This window comes from Bombus vancouverensis, chromosome 5 (assembly GCF_051014615.1).
Source record: "Bombus vancouverensis nearcticus chromosome 5, iyBomVanc1_principal, whole genome shotgun sequence".
Taxonomy (NCBI): Eukaryota; Metazoa; Arthropoda; class Insecta; order Hymenoptera; family Apidae; genus Bombus; species Bombus vancouverensis.
In genome coordinates, this window is record NC_134915.1 from 723,832 (window position 1) to 741,104 (window position 17,273).

The following is a 17,273-nucleotide window of genomic DNA, read 5'->3' on the forward strand; positions in this document are numbered from 1 at the left end:
AGTTCTGTAACAATTGCCACGAAAAACATATGTGCTGTTTACGGAGAAAATGCGCTTTCATCTCGCACCTGTAGGAAGTGGTTCCAACGTTTTAGAGCTGGGAATTTCTGTTTAGAAGACGAGGAACGCTCCGGGCGTCCTCCTCAGACAGACGAAGATAAAATTGGGGATCTTGTTGAAAAATCACGAAGTGATACCATTAATTCAGATAAATATTGTTAGAAAAATTAAGGGAAGCACTAGCTGAAAAACGACCAGGTTTAGTGAATAGGAACAAGGTTATCTTCCATCACGACAACGCTAGACCGCATGTTGCGAAAAGTTACAAAAAAATTCTCTGAATTTAATTGGGAAATTTTACCACATCCCCCATATTCCCCAGACATTGCCCCATCTGATTACCACCTGTTCAGAGCATTACAACACTTTTTAGTAGGTAAAAAATTTGAAAATATTGACATTCTCAAAAATAGCTTAGAAAATTATTTTAAAGAAAAACAAGAGAACTTTTATCGAGACGGAATAATGGCCCCACCAGAAAAATGGGAAGAAGTTGTACAACGAGAGGGGGATTACATTTTTTCATGAAACTGATAGGTATGTAAACAATCTTAACATATATAACTGCTCGAAAAACGGCACGAACTTATGGGATGACCTAATATAATTAAAATTTTCCGAGCAAAAATATTATTTTATTTCAATCTAAAATTGTATCACCATTAGGTGCCCTATATATTGATATATTTTCTTTAATCAAATAAAACTACTAAACGCAGGTATCTACGTTTTCAATTCATACATTTTGTTCGTCGTAATTTATCGAAATATATTGAATCAGATGACGCGTGTTACATTCTATTCGCATCTCCCCGGTCAGTCTGATATTATTTCTTTATTTAAAAAACAATAAGGTCACTATTGAAAACATCTTTTCCAGAAATTTGTCGACTTGTAACAGTACACGCTCGACGTTACCGACGAGTTTTTTTTGTTTAACGCTAAGGGTAAGAAAATATGTTCCAACGAAAAATAGAATTGTTTTTCTTCTCCTCTCTAATTTATAATTTTTATAGACGTTCATTTAACTGTTACCTTATTAATAAACATCTATTCGTACTTAATACCAACGGGGTTCCCAAATTCTGTCGACTAATTGGAAGTATTAAATTATAGTCTACGATCATATAGATTTATGTGATCGTGCTATAGTCGAACACACATGTAGATATTTCATTCGAAACCGCATAATTTCAAATACGTCGGTAACAATGGTTGATTCGAATCAACTGTTGTTCAAAACAATTCAAACTAAGTTGGTTTAGTATGTTCATCCATCATTATAGAAAAGTAATTTTTTATCCTTGTTTGTTAAAAATGTTTTAAATATATAATAAACAGTTATAGAATATTAAACTTCGAATGGAAAAAATAGCAAATTTTCAACTCTAGAGATGTTTTTGCTTTGTTTATGCAATGTTTGTGCTTTGATAGTAAACAGTAGCAACTATCGAATTGCTATTAAGATGAAAAAATTTCGTGGACTCTCCCGAATAAAATGTCACGTATCTTAAGCATTATCAAAACAATACTGTCTTTTCTATTAACTAGGGAGTCAATATTTAAAGTACAGAATTGTAATTTTTAAATTTGATTTTAAGCGAACAAGCATGCGCAAATTCATAGAATAAATAAAGGTTAGAGAGGATGTTTCGGTCGAATTATGACACGAAGTTAGTAACAACCTCTAGGTTCTACAATTACAACGACATTAATGTATGAATTATTTAGATTAATGTGTTATTTATATATTAGATTATTTATTTATAATGCATGTCGTTATTATATATAGTTAATATTAATTTTACTTAATATTAATAGAAAGATTAATATTAATAAAATAAAATTAGTCTCTTATATAAAACAGTTCTAATTGTTAACTTTATATATATTTAACAAAATTTATTAAGATTACGATTCGATCCTCTTGAAACTATGCGAATTTAAAAATTATTATTAAACAAAATCTATTCAGTTTATTATAACCAAGTTTCTTATCATAGAGTCGTATAGTATGAGATCAATAAGTTGGAAGGTTTCGTGACGAAACTTTCGTCAGAGTATGAGATCGAGTTGATTCAGAAAGTTTTTAATCTCGTGGTTGTAGGTGTTGTTAATCAGTGTGCTATCAAAATATATTGTTTTGTGCGTAGGTAACGCTGCGTCTATAACACAATAATGAAATGCGTAATATCTTGAAAAATTCATGAATTAATGAATAAGGAAATATATGCTCCTGTTCATATTACATTAGTGAAAATGTCACATATATATGAATGATTAGAGTATCTTACTAATTTAATACTTTAATAACTTCAAAGAAATAAAAATTGATTCGTATATTTTGCAAGAGAGAGAGTGACTGATTTCTCAATTTTCATAATTTCGACGAAAGATGATGTGTCATAGCCGAATCGTTCGTAAATCATTATAAGTTGGAAATACTGTAAAGATCATTGAAAAAATAGTTCAATAAAAAATGAGTTCCGTCTGGAAACGATTACAACGGGTAAACAAGAGAGCCGCGAAATTTCAATTCACCGTGTCGTATCATGAAGTCAGTTTAGAAACGACAACAAAATGGTGAGTGATATATATGTATTTTTTCAACATTATTAACGCGAATCAATATTTATCGTCAGTGATTCTTTTTGTACTTAATATATCGTAAGGAACACGTACACGAAACATTTCATTATTACATAAAATGCTATTAATATATTATTATTCAAAACTTTGTATATACATGTATTTACAAATCAATTTGAAAAGGAATTATTATACTAAATTAGAACATTGCAGAAAAAGAGTAACATTCTGTCATTTCACACAAGCATAGGTACTTACACAATATAACTGGTTTAAGATATTAAATATCCATTACAAATAAATAAATACTTATGACTCTGTGACAATATTTATAGTAAACAACAATGTGAAAGAATAATTGATAAAATGTAACTCTTATCATTAATTATAGCTTTACCTCTATAGCATATTTATGTATATAACATATTTTAGCTGTTTTGTATATAAGATATGTGATGCATACAAATATTATTAGAAACTATTTTATATTACATAAACATACATAAATACACCAGAAACTATATTGTAACATTATATAGGAAGCCAAACAAACTAAGTGTTGTATGGACAAGACGTAGTAGAAGAGTTAGTTCAGAACCACTAGATTGGGAACCTAGCTTAAGTGATCCACTAAAAGGTGTTATTAGTTGGGCAGTTCCTGATAATCATACAGTTTCTGTAACTTTGTTTAAAGATCCAAGGACCCATGAATTGGAAGATAAAGATTGGACATTTGTCATCGAAGATGTAAGAAAGAATAGATACAGACATTTGCAAATATTATTATGTTAAATATGGATTAATACATTAATATAATACAACTAGGTTTCTTCTACTGGTAAAAGACGACATGTAGCTGCGACAAATATAAATATGAAAAAATATGCGACATTAGAATCTAGTCAACAACAGCTTAAATTGGATTTAAAGCCAACATCAAAAAAAATTGTTAGTGCTGCACTAGAATGTACTTTATCTTGTGTTTTCTTAAGAGAAGGAAAAGCAACGTAAGAAAATGTTTTTTAACCTTTGATTTATAGTTAATTAAATTTAATATTCATTATAATTTTCAATCAGGGATGAAGATATGCAGAGTATGGCTAGTTTGATGTCAGTTAATAACAATAGCGATATTGCACCTTTAGATGATTTTGATAATGAAGATATACCGGAAGATGTTGAAGAAGTATCAGGGAAAAACATTGATGAAATTTTAGATATCTCTGCTCAGCTTGACTTAATGACAAGTAGTCTTACTGAAAGTGAATTACCTAGTACTCCAATAAGTGGTATGAATTAAATATTAATTACTTGTTTTGTACAGAGAAAAGATGACTAGTCAAAGGAATGCGAGTCTGATTGGTTGTTTCTGATAGACCCAATTATATGTGTCGGAGATGAAAGAACACCGGAGCCTTTGGAATTTTGGATAATCCCGCAACATTGTAATCTAGAGTCTACTATAGCTGTAATTAAACAATTGTAGTTATTCAATCCAATTGTAATTGTTCGCGAGTTGTAATGATGAGCTTGGGCTCGAAGCGACAGCCAGTCGCCGAACGTAGCCGCGGTCATGGGATGAACGTTTTGTCTAACAAAGGTATAGAGTAATTCTATAGCTTTCCTTAAGAGAAATATTTGTGGCGGCACGCGACAGTAAACATTCCAACGGTTTCTGTCCCGTGGCTCGCCACACGCAGACCCTATTCTTCGAGCAAGATGATTGCCAGATGTCGATGCGTCTCCGGAGTACATGTTCAGCTAGCCTGAGGGCCCGTCATAAATCTTAGGATTTAGTTGACTAAAGTCCTTCAAATAAACAGTCTTTGTCCCAGCTACGGGAAGATAGAAGAGACCTATTTTTCAACGAACGGCGTCTCCCACTAGCAACTTTCCCTCGAGGGCGGCTAGCATCTTTTTCTAACCACCGATATGGAGATTGACCAATTAGCAGTAACGCCAAATTCCCTCACCTTCTGAACGAAGGCTATCCTCGACGAATCCGATGATCTCGTGTCCTCAGACACACCCCATCATAGTTTTCCTCTGCAGCATCATCGCGACGTAGAGTCATTCTCTTGTGAGGTCGTATTAGCGAGTTACTTAGTGTCTGTACGCTCGGTGCATATTCCACGTTTTCGCAAAGAGTCCGACTTAGATTTTTGTGAGCACGTACATCTATCATCCCGTTGACCGCGGATTCGTTATTGAACCTAAGACCAACATCACTAGTATCGCGAGTGTCCAACCGCCGCGGTTGATTGTCGAGTCGGTAGCATCCATACTCGTATTAACAGACCGTACCTTCGTTATAACACGACGATGGCCGATTCCAATGAAGATTTATCAAACACCCACAACCTTATTCTTGACGCTTCTCCGACATATGAATAAGCTCTTATATTGGCTGAAAATGTCACTTATACAAATAAAACAATATATCAATGCTTGACAGTGAATGATAGAGAGCAGTATCTCCTTTATTCTTGTAGCATTCTCCTAGTAATCTTTTCAACTTTGCACAATGTACGCAATGTATCATTAATTCATATCTTAATCATAATGCACATTTTGCAGTGGCAAGTTTATCAAAAGATGATACTACTCCTGTAAATGATGGCGATCACATCATGCGTGATGTTAGTCTTTCAGGTATTGGCGATTCTTTCAAAGAAAAATCACCCTTAAAGGATACCATAACTGTTGAAAACAAGTATGTTAATAATTGATCAGGAAAATTAAGATTCATTGTTCCACAATTTAATATTTTTAATAAATGTTTCATTACTATTGCAGTAAAAATATCGAACATAGTGCACTAGTAAGATTACCATTACAACCACTAGAACTAAAAAAGAATGATGCCAATATTCCTAGATTAAAAGAAATTACTCCGGGTCAGGATTTATTGGAATGGTGCAAAGAAGTAACTAAAGATTATACTGGCGTAAAAGTTACCAATCTTACAACATCTTGGAGGAATGGAATGGCATTTTGTTCAATAATACACCATTTCAGACCAGATCTTATGTATGTATTAGAAAACGCATCTCGAAATATCTTAATAATATTAAATATAATAATACAAAAATATAAAATGGCTTAATAATATTAAAGATCAATAGAATGATTTTTTACAAATGTATAGCTTAAAATTACATTTTATTGTAAATTATTTATTTTTAATTTTAATAAAAATAATACTACACTGTTTTGTAATAAGTATTTTAATAATAATTTTCAGAGACATAGATTCACTATTACCACATGATGTAAAGGGTAACTGTAAGAAAGCATTTGATGCTGGAGAAGCTCTTGGTATACCTAGAGTAATAGAACCAGCAGATATGGATATACTAACTGTACCTGATAAATTAGCTGTAATGACTTACTTGTACCAATTGAGAGCACATTTTACTGGTCATGAATTAGAGGTATTTAACAAATTTCATTGATGTCTTACTTTTCTGTATCTAGAATTAACTTTTTTAATTATATTATCCATAAATCCAAAGGAGTAGTTGTTTATATATATCTAATTTGATTTTAATATGAAACAATCTGTCAAAAAAAGATATGATCAGTTCAATTGTACTAAACAGAAATTTAAATCCCTTTCTACAGGGATTTAATTTGAGCCTTTTACTGTCTTTTTAAGAATGTCCATTTGAATTTAATTCTGCACTCGATATCTCTTATAGTATTTTTTCTTTCTTCTTTTTTTACAGAATTAAATTACCATCTTTACTATTATTTGTTTTTTTATTTGTTTTGTTGTCCATTTTATAGAAAAATTACATAAAATCAAATTTATTCATTCTGAATAAAATAACAACATTGAATTCTGTAAATACTCTTTAATGTACTGAATGACAAGGAGCTCTCTTCAATTCTGTCTCCAATACATACATTAATCTTGATCTCTCATTTTGTATTTAAAATTACTTTTTTATTGAGCAAATATAAAGCTAGCAAATGTAATTCATAAAATAAAAAACATTTTCACACACACACACACATATGTATGCATTTATTTATTATATTAATTTCCTGTACACAAAGTATACTATGCATTTGTGATCAAGTTACACATATAATTTATTAAATATCTAGAAAGTGATATGTACAATATAAAAACTATTGTACACTTTTTCAGAAAAAAAAGTTATTTCATATTTTCAGGTACATCAGATAGGTAAAACTACAGATGAATCATCTTACATGATTGGAAGATTTAATACAGACAATAATTCAGATGTAAGCGTGCAACTGTTTGGTCAGGAAATAATTAATTTACGTAAAAAAGATCAAATGGAACATAAAAATAATAAAACTGATAGCAACAGACGGTATGTTTTTATTATATTATTAATATTTTTAATTTTTTTGAAATATTAGAAAGGACAATAAAGATACAACATTTTTCTCTAGATCAAATCCATTTGATAATAAGAAAGAGGACATTAATATTGATTCCTTAAAAAATAAGTTGCATCTAAGTTTGAATATGGAAAATCAAGATCATGATCAATGCAATAAGGATAAATCACCATCAAGTGTTAAGGATGTTAAAGATATTATACTAGCTAGTTCAAAAAGTATTCTGGAGAAAGTATTGTCACCAACTAAAGAAAAGTACTCATCTAGAGAAAAGGTATATAAGTAAATTTATAATGGATAAATAACTTCTATGTATTGTTATGTTACATTTATAGTGTCACGGTTATAAATAACTATTTTTAAATGAGTGATAAGGAGGTATTTTGTGACTGACATTATTTCATTATTAATTATATACACAGAGTAAATCTCCGCCAAGAATATCACAAGCACAGCAACGCCCTATATTAATGACTCGTCGACAATTAACAGATCCTTTCGGATCTGATGAAGAAGAGGAAAATATTCAAATAATTGATGAAAAGTGGTCTCAATCAATCTCAATTAACAAATCAGAAACGCCAATGTATAATGTTAGTATTTTTGAATTGTTTAAATATTTGAATTTTATATAGCTATGTAATTGAGTTTATATTATCTCCTTATACACTACATTAGCAATTCATCTCTGTTTATTTTTTTTATGTAATCTCAAAGTATTAGGACTTCCCAACAATTTCTTATAACGTATATCAAATGCAAAAACTGCTTCGAAATTTTTAGTTTGATCTTAAAAATAAAAGCTTTGTGTGTAATACTGTCGTATTTTTATACATAAGAGGAGAGATATTTAGGTGTAATATATCAGGTTTTCTGTATGGCGGGATAGAGTTACAGCTTTGAAATAGTTGGAAGTAATAGAATTGATGACTTTCAGTAATAAATCATAGTTCAATACGTCGTATAGCACAAAAGTCTGTTTTGAAATTGGAGATGTTTCAAAGATTTTATGAGTAACTTTATTTTTTAATGGAATCGTCAATCTTTTCATACACTGATTGGTGTACAAAATTTTTAATGAAAAAGTATGAAACTACTTTTCTTTGGAAATAGTTTCAAAGATATCTTATCTATAATTTTAAAGCAGTCCACACTTGTACTGCTTTTTTTTTAAATTAGTATAAATGTGAATATAGTGAGTATAGAAAATGGTATAGATGTAGTATAAATTCTTGTTTTGAGATGTTTATTCATTTCAAAATATTTTAATTATAATACTTTAATAAAACGATTAACAACTGCCAAAAACTAACAACCGCTTTAAATAATATAAAATACTAGTGGCTCTGGTTAATGACATTTTATGCTTTGATATAAATGTGTAAATTTCGCTTATGCAATATGGCGAGGATATTTTTCGACGGTATTATGTCCACTCGTTTAAGAATCACAATACCTGCGTAATCACATATTATGCTAAAGATTTACAAAGATCACAATAAGTTATAAAGTTAATTATTGTTAGACAGAAGTTCATGAAAGATGGTCATATTTTCATCTGCTCATTTGCATTTCCAGTAAATTGCACTTAATATTCATACCAAAGTACGAAAAATGTCCACACATCAAAATGTATTTATTTATGCTATGCATTTACTATTTGCACAACATATTTTATGTTCACATATGTTTATATATATATTTTGCATGTATATTTTGCATTCAAATACACGGGTATGAAAAATTTACATATTTAGTATTTATAATAAATTACATATATATATGTATATATGTATATATACATGCATATTGTATGTGAATGTTGATTATGCAGATTATATTCTTAATGTAAATCGTAACATTTAATATAGGATAAATTTTCGATAGTTTAGTAATTGAACTAACTTTATTTATCTTCTTTTTATAGGATTCAGTCAATGTTTGTGAAAGGGGTAATCGTACTGAATATCAGAGTGTATCATCACCGCAAGGAGAACAACGTTCTCAACATGTAATTACTTTCTTCATACTTACCAACTTTTTTTGTAGTGTCATAACTAATTTACTATTTTTCTTTCTTTTTTTTTTTTTTTTTATATTAGCCATTAGTCAGTCGACATGACGAATTAAGAGAACGTGCCAGGCAACTATTAGAACAGGCTAGGAATCATACAAAGTCAACTGGCCTTATTTCCACTGCTGCTTATCCTATTGAGGTTTTGTTTTTTTTTCAGTGTTATTATTTTGTGTAGAATAGTTGTGTACATTCATTTAGTTTCATACTTTTTACACTAACTTTGTCGTTTCTAATCAGATTGTCCTTTGCATTAAGAAATATTTTATTTTATAACATTTAATTTATAGAGCCAAAATGATGATGAAAGACAGCAACAATTACGTGAAAGAGCAAGACGTTTAATAGCGGAAGTAAAAATGGGTGTTAATGTTACTTCAAATCAAATTAATGATGACAATAATAGTGAGAGACGATCCATAGATGATCAGAATAATAGTCCAAGACGTAGTATCACACCGTCTACTCCAGGTGACAAATTTAGTACAAAGGTAGGTAATTATTTTGTTCAAAATTGAATATTTCTATATTTAAATATGTATGTATAGAGTAAAAACTCCTGTACTCGAACCTCTAATATCCAAATACTAGTCTGTTAGTACCAACAGATGCTTTTTTTTTTTTGTTACAAATGCTATTATTACATCTATTAAAGCAATGATTCCCAAGGTGTGCACCCTGGAGAAAACTATGTCTGCCACTGTGAAAGAGCATGGCTTCTTTCTCTTTTTTTTTTTTAATCGCGCAATTGTATCTGCTGTTATAAATTTTAGATCCCGAACATTTGAGTACCCCCAAATCCCTAATATATACATCTAGCCCTACATAACTTCCCTTACTCTGGAATATTATAGCTTCTCAGTCCTAAATGCAGTTAAGCAATGATTCGCGGAACACTGTAAAATTAATATTATAACAAAATATCATTACAAAATTACTATTATATTTGTCGGAGATGAAAGAACACCGGAGCCTTTGGAATTTTGGATAATCCCGCAACATTGTAACCTAGAGTCTACTATAGCTGTAATTGAACAATTGTAGTTATTCAACCCGATTGTAATTGTTCGAGAGTCGTGATAATGAGCTTGGGCTCGAGGCGACAGTCAGTCGCCGAACGTAGCCGCGGTCACGGGATGAACGCTTTGTCTAACAAAGGTATGGAGTAATTCTATAGCTCTCCTTAAAAGAAATATTCGTGGCGACACGCGACAGTAAACATTCCAACGGTCTCTGTCCTGTGGCTCGCCACACGCAGACCCTATTCTTCGAGTAAGATGATTGCCAGATGTCGATGCGTCTCCGCAGTACATGTTCGGCTAGCTCGAGGGCCCGTTATAAATCTTAAGGTTTAGTTAACTAAAGTCCTTCAAACAGACAAACAGTCTTTGTCCCAACTACGGGAAGATAGGGGAGACATATTTTTCAACGAGCGGCGTCTTCCACTAGCAACTTTCCCTCGAGGGCGGCTAGCATCTTTTTCTAACCACCGATATGGAGATTGACCAATTAGCAACGCCAATTTCCCTTACTTTCTGAACGAAGGCTTTTCTCGACGAATCCGATGATCTCGTGTCCTTAGACACACCCCATTATAGTTTTTCTCTGTGGCATGATCGGGACGGGAAAGACATTCTTTCTCGCGATCTCATTGATGAAAGGAGTAACTCTTTACGACCAGTGAACATTACGCGTCCGACTTAGATTTTGTGAGTACGTTCATCTATCATCCCGTCGACCGCGGATTCGTTATTGAACCTAGGATCATTGTCATTAGTTTCTCGAGCACCTAACTACCGCGGTTACTTGTCCGGTTCTATAATAATCGTATTTGCACTAGTCAATGTCTTCTCCATTGTATAACGACAACGTGTAACCCAAACGAAGATTCGTTTCACGCCCCTAACCCTAATTCTAATGTAAACCCGACATATTTATACCATCTTAGTAGTTTCTTAGAGTAGCTTAACTCTACATTAATAAAAAAAAAGGTGTGTTTTTCATTTCTGATATTAAATGATTTGAATGTTAATGCTCTTACTCCATCAATGAATAGAAATTTATGTTCTTTACATCACTTATGACAAAGCACAATTTTTAATATTCATTATAAGAGATATAAATTTATATACAATAAATATTTCAGTCTGAGTATAATGGAAACACTCTAGGAACTTCGAATGTAATAGATGCAGAGAAAAAAACTGGTTCTCCTCTATTCTCGTTCTCTAAGATAATAGAGAGAATTTCACCAGATAAAACTAGCCCTGATGGTACTTCATATACACTCAGAGGGGTATGGTTTAAATTAATTTATTTGGAATTAAGTTAGAATCAAATATCTTATGAATCATTTCATATGTAGCTGGGAAAAGATATGACATCATATATTCAAAATGAATTAGAAGCATTAGAAAGAGAACAAACTCAAATAGATATTCAAGCTGGTAAACTTGAGAAACAACTTCGAGCTGCAATGGAAAGCGATAATGAGGATGAAACAGAAAGACTAATGTCTCTTTGGTTTACGCTTGTCAATAAAAAAAATGCATTATTGAGAAGGCAAATGCAATTGAATATATTGTAAGTAATTATGTGTTTGGTATTTTATTAATCATCTTGAATACTGTTTAGATATTTGTTGTATTGTTCTTTTATCATTTGTAATATACTTTAGAGAAAAAGAAGATGATCTAGAACGACGTTTTGAATTGTTAAACCGTGAATTGAGAAGCATATTAGCAGTAGAAGAGTGGAGAAAAACTCCTGAACAAAAAATGAGAGAAAATTTACTTTTAGAAGAATTAGTTTCAATAGTAAATAAAAGAGATGAATTAGTTCATCATCTTGATACACAAGAAAGAGCGTAAGTATAGAAGGTTAATTTATATTTAAATTTTATTGAAATTACATAATATAATAAGTATAATATAATTAATAGACATTAAAAGCTGATTTTATGGATTGTTCTTTCTGTGAATGTTATGTTACATTTTGTTTTATTATTATTATATTTTAGTATTGAAGATGATGACGAAATAGAGCGAAACTTATCTAGAGCTGGATTAGCTCAAAGAAATAAAAATTGTATGATACAATGAAACAGTAATTTTACTCCTGTCAATACGACGAAAGTGACAAGTGAGTATTCTTAAATATTACAGACATTTTTTAATTAAAAAATGAATAATACAAAATCTTTCCCAAACAAAAGTTAAATGATCTTTAACTAAAAATAATTTTAGGTACGATTCGTTTTGCTGTGGGGTTGCCAAAGAAAACACATAATAAAATTTTTCTCAAAGATAAAATCGAGAATTTTATAATCTGTAAAACATTAATATTTAAAAACTTATTTTATACTATGAACTGTATACAAGTTGTACACAATCCGTGTTTTATATTTATACAAATTCATTAAGTACTGCATAAACAAAATGCTACATTTTGTAGTAGTTTTAGGTTCAAAATAAAAACTGGTCCGTCGAAGAAATACATAAGATCAATGAAGCCTATTACGAGGTTGCAAAGATTATATGTAAAAAGAATATGTTGCTAGAAAAAATGAATTTTGGTTATAGTTCGATTCATTTATGATTCTAATGTCTTATAAAGGCAATAGTAGAAAAATACGGTATGTCGGAAACTGCTAAAAGAAGGTGCTTGAATCTCGATAAGTGGCGAAAGAACATAAAAAGAAATGCTGCAACATATAATGTCATATCTGCAATTAAGCAGTATTAAACATTACATAAGTTACTTAAAAAGTTACATATAAAGATACATATGTCACTTGAGGAAGAAGAAAGAAATTAGTTATTACAAAATAGTATGGAAAATTTTGTGAAAGATTTTAATGGATTATGTCTATTTTGTGCCATATAAAAATATCCTAATTTTTTTATTCAAGTAATCGTTTATTTGCCTATAAAATATTTGTCATTTTAGCATTGTGTAATATGCAATTATGCATAGAGAGTATCATATTCATTATTAATTCCTGGGTTCCATATTAATGATATATGAGGCCTAATTAATTTTGTACATTCATGCATGTATAAAATATTATCGTATATTTCTTTTTCTCAAAAGTAATGAAATGAATTATACAATAATTATTATTTCAAAATTTTATTTCTATTAAATATGCTTTTCCAGATTCATTGATATTTTAATTAATGTTAAATAAAATAACCAAAAATTAAATTGCCAAAAATTCATAATTCATTCACAAACTTAAGGACAAACATAGGACAATTAATATACATATTCCATTTATCTATAGCTTTGATTACGTAACGTGTAATTTTAGCAATGTATTTTATGTGTATATACAGGGTATCTTACACAACTGGGACAAGCTGTATTCTTAAAACAGAGGAACATGAAAGAGTATGTTATAAACGAAAATTAAATACTCTGTTAGATGCTGCAAATATTTCTATATTGCCTTAATAAGTTACTCTACTTGAAAAGTGCTTTTCAAGATGGAATTCTGTTGTCTTGTAATGCAATTGTCTTGTACATTATAATAAATTATGTTTTTCAGGAACATATTATGATAGCAAAAGTTGGTTATATTGAATATGCATTGGAAAAAGGATTTATTAATGAGCGTCCAAAAAATTGAAGAAATAATATTATATAGAGGTAATAATGGGTAAATTGACATTGATTTAAAGATAAAAACCACGTAACTTATAGACTGGGTCAGTAGTGTTTCAAAATGTGCTGGAGGGATCCGAAGATTTTGAGGATCATTTTATAATAAGATCCTGATCTCAAATGAACGAAAGTATTTATGTCCTAAATCTATTAGTTTAAATATTATTTCAATTTTATGTTTATTGAATATTTTTGTGTATCATAACACTGCTATTATAGAAAACAGCTCAACTATCTCATTGATTACTTTGTGAAAAAATATTTTATAATGTTCAATATGAACAATTGGTTCATGTTTATTGATACATAATAATGGCATATTACTACATCTGATATATACAGAAAATATAATAAAGAAAATTGAAAATTGAAATAATTTTTAAACTAAACCCTTGGAACATAATTAACTGAATATTTTTTTATAAAGATAAATTAGATTGATATCCATAAGGTATAAAATACTATATAAAAGGGCATAATTGCACTTTTCAAGTGTACAAATGTATAAAAGTACATATAAATAATGTAGAAATATATGATATTTTTTAGTATCATTCTATTTTCTTTTTTAATATGAGTTTTTATTTTCAATTGTTCTAAGGTTCTTAATCATAGATTAAACAGCTCTTCTTAATCATAGAGGAGACAGCTTATCTCAATTGTATATTCGTTTATGTTTCAAAACTAGATACGAAATTTTATGTTTATACTTAGTAATCTGCTACATATACACAAAGTGTGACCGAAAGCATTGCATCAACTGGTAGAAAGTCATTCTTTATATAAAAATAAATCGAAAGTGTTGAATAGAACCTTTTTATTCAAGATTTAATTTCTATCTTGAATCTAATAATATGTGCAAAATCACGCAGACAGTTTATATAGAAACAATAGGAACTATAGTATCAAAATGAATTTTCTTGACAATTAATGTAATTTTATTCTACATTTTTGATTTATTTTTACATAAAAAATCACCTTCTATCTACTTAATAGTTCCTCCAGCCCTGCCCTGTATACATATATATACACACACACATGTAATAAAACGGATTTATTTAATTAATTTTCTAAAAGAATTTCTATAATTAATTTTTCATTAATATTATTAATATGGCTACTAAGAAACTGTAACATCAGAGAATAAGTAAAGAATAAGTATGCAATGTGCATATAATATAATTCTTTTGCCTTGCAATGTAAAATTTATTTTTATTTAACAATTTTATGATATACATATAAAAATAATACTCAAAAAGTACTAAGCAACTGTTACTTTACAAAGTAAAGAAATCTAAGCTAATAAAACTTAGTTAACATAATATAATGGGATTGGTGCAGGCATATCATACTCAATGTAACTGCCATAATCGATCATCAAATACATAGAAAGCAATGCTTTCATGAAATATGCACATATAAAATAGATTGTACTTCATGTTCCATAAATTCAGTTTGGTGGTAAAAAAGTACTGAATTTTACTTTTAATGTTAATATGTGTGCAAAGCAGACACATTTGATTTCAGTAATAACATATAAAAGATAATGAAAAAATTTTAAATAAGCTAAGAATCGTTTTTGTTATCTTTCATGCGTTTCTAATCCTTATATAGTGAATGTTATTGTACATAATAAAGCTTTACAATATTTTAAAATAATGAAAATTTTTCAATATTCTTGGTAATTGTTAGGACATATATATATATATATATATATATATACACAAAACGTACCGAAAAATATCGAACTGCAATATTGAAAAGTGACTGTTAATTTTTCTTTACTTCGCTGTATCTATTTTAGTACTAATTTATCGAATATCGTAACAGAAAATGTCCGATTTCTATGACTAATGTAGCAATAATTTATTATTTCAATGTCTGCAAATATTTATATCTGTACGTGAGAGCAGTAAATTGTGTATATACAAGATTAATAATTATAAGACATGTGTATGTACCACATAGAGTTGTGAATATGCAGCGTATCTCGTAATAATTATTTAATCAATATTGAATTAATAGTTTAATCAATAACATATTCTTAAGGCGATTGATATAATTAAATTAGTACAGTGTATATGTTTATTTTAAAATATAAAATTGGAACAGTGAAATATCTAAATTAAGTTAACACATTGCGTACGGCGCTCTGCGTGCTTAACGCGCTCTCAGGCTCCCTTAGCGCACACATTTTTTATCGGCACAGATCTACCGATGTACTGGCTATACTGACTGATTGTTTTTACATGCTTAGAATGTTAACATTCAGTTTTTTTGCTAATTATTTGTCACAAGAACGCAAGGCTTCGTTATACTGGTAACATAACAAAAACATTTGCCTCTGGTTGCTAAGTCATCGATTCAGTCGAAAAACATGAAAACATGAAAACATTGAGATATCTCGTAACCCGTACGCAATGTGTTAAGAAATGAAGTTTCAATGTTATGAAATTCTCTCTCTCTTTCTTTCTCTTTTTGTACTTATATTAAATTAAGTGCAATATACCTTTAATCAAATTATTATAATTATATTCGTTGCTTAATTTCGAGATACTTTGTATATATGTTCCAACATAAAAACGTTTTCATATTTGTATTGTTATGTAATGTTGTACTAAAGTAAATTTAATTTATTTTATTCGTTACTATTAAAAAATACTGACTACAATATATTAAAGTTATAAAAGCAATGACAATTCTTGCCAATATGGAAAAAAATTAATTAACTTGTAAATTATTTTATGTGAAAAGTCAAATGTATAGCATGTCAAAACACAGTAGTACTCGATAAATAAAAAGAAATAAAGCACTAAGACAAAACATAAAACATTTTTATAATATTTATTATACAGCCTTTCCATACAACTGGAATTATGTAATATGTGAATTGATATGGTACTTGGAATGATAATAAGCAAAGCTTACATGTTTAGGTTTAATTTTTACCTTTATTTTTAATTTTTATGGATAATTTTATAGAACATAGTATAATTAAAGTAAGAAAGTAAAGATATCGTTTTTAAAACCGAATTTGGCAGTAAAGGCAGCTTTTAAGAGCGAAATATACATTTGAAATGGTGGAAATCTGCAATAGTAATATTTCTTATTTTAGAAAATAAATATCAACTTGTTTACAATTTTTATACATACTGTTTGATGCGCAAAAAAAAAGTAAAAATTTTCGTTTTAGAAACACGTCTATACTTCCCAAATCGCAGTGTCACCTGTGTAAGATCGTTATGAGATCATGATCCTCGTATGCAAGGGACTAACTCTATATTCTGAAACAAATCCTTAATATGTAATTCGATAATAAATAATTAATACGTAATAACGTATAATTACTGGAATACTAGTTCCATCGTACGTGTCCATTTTTGTTTATGCAGATTTGAACGATAACATGATATTAGATCTTTAGAATTATTTTCATTTCAACTACTTATCACCTATGAGACGCAGCCTTCGATACAAACATGAAAAAACGCGGGAAGATTATCCA

General features: G+C 29.5%; 1 protein-coding gene across 5 annotated transcripts; it reads left to right on the plus strand.

Moving 5' to 3' along the window:
* The first annotated feature begins 2,083 nt into the window (after nucleotides 1–2,083).
* On the plus strand, nucleotides 2,084–16,598 carry Ehbp1 (Eps15 homology domain containing protein-binding protein 1). 5 transcript variants are annotated; one of them, XR_013058499.1, is made up of 19 exons: nucleotides 2,084–2,643; nucleotides 3,189–3,396; nucleotides 3,475–3,656; nucleotides 3,727–3,938; nucleotides 5,227–5,362; nucleotides 5,446–5,679; nucleotides 5,894–6,083; nucleotides 6,832–6,998; nucleotides 7,081–7,303; nucleotides 7,452–7,622; nucleotides 8,957–9,040; nucleotides 9,132–9,245; nucleotides 9,394–9,594; nucleotides 11,250–11,399; nucleotides 11,469–11,686; nucleotides 11,781–11,969; nucleotides 12,123–12,244; nucleotides 12,349–13,561; nucleotides 13,653–16,598. XR_013058499.1 is itself a non-coding variant. In XM_033333418.2 (18 exons), the coding sequence occupies exons 1-17, from the start codon at nucleotides 2,540–2,542 to the stop codon at nucleotides 12,202–12,204; spliced, it is 2,865 nt and encodes a 954-aa protein (XP_033189309.1). In that variant the 5' UTR covers nucleotides 2,084–2,539; the 3' UTR covers nucleotides 12,205–12,244; nucleotides 12,349–16,598. The 5 variants fall into 5 exon arrangements, 4 of the variants coding, with proteins under 4 accessions (XP_033189309.1, XP_033189310.1, XP_033189312.1 ...); XM_033333418.2 differs by having other exon boundaries at nucleotides 12,349–16,598; XM_033333419.2 differs by lacking the exon at nucleotides 9,132–9,245 and having other exon boundaries at nucleotides 12,349–16,598.
* Nucleotides 16,599–17,273: the final 675 nt, after the last annotated feature.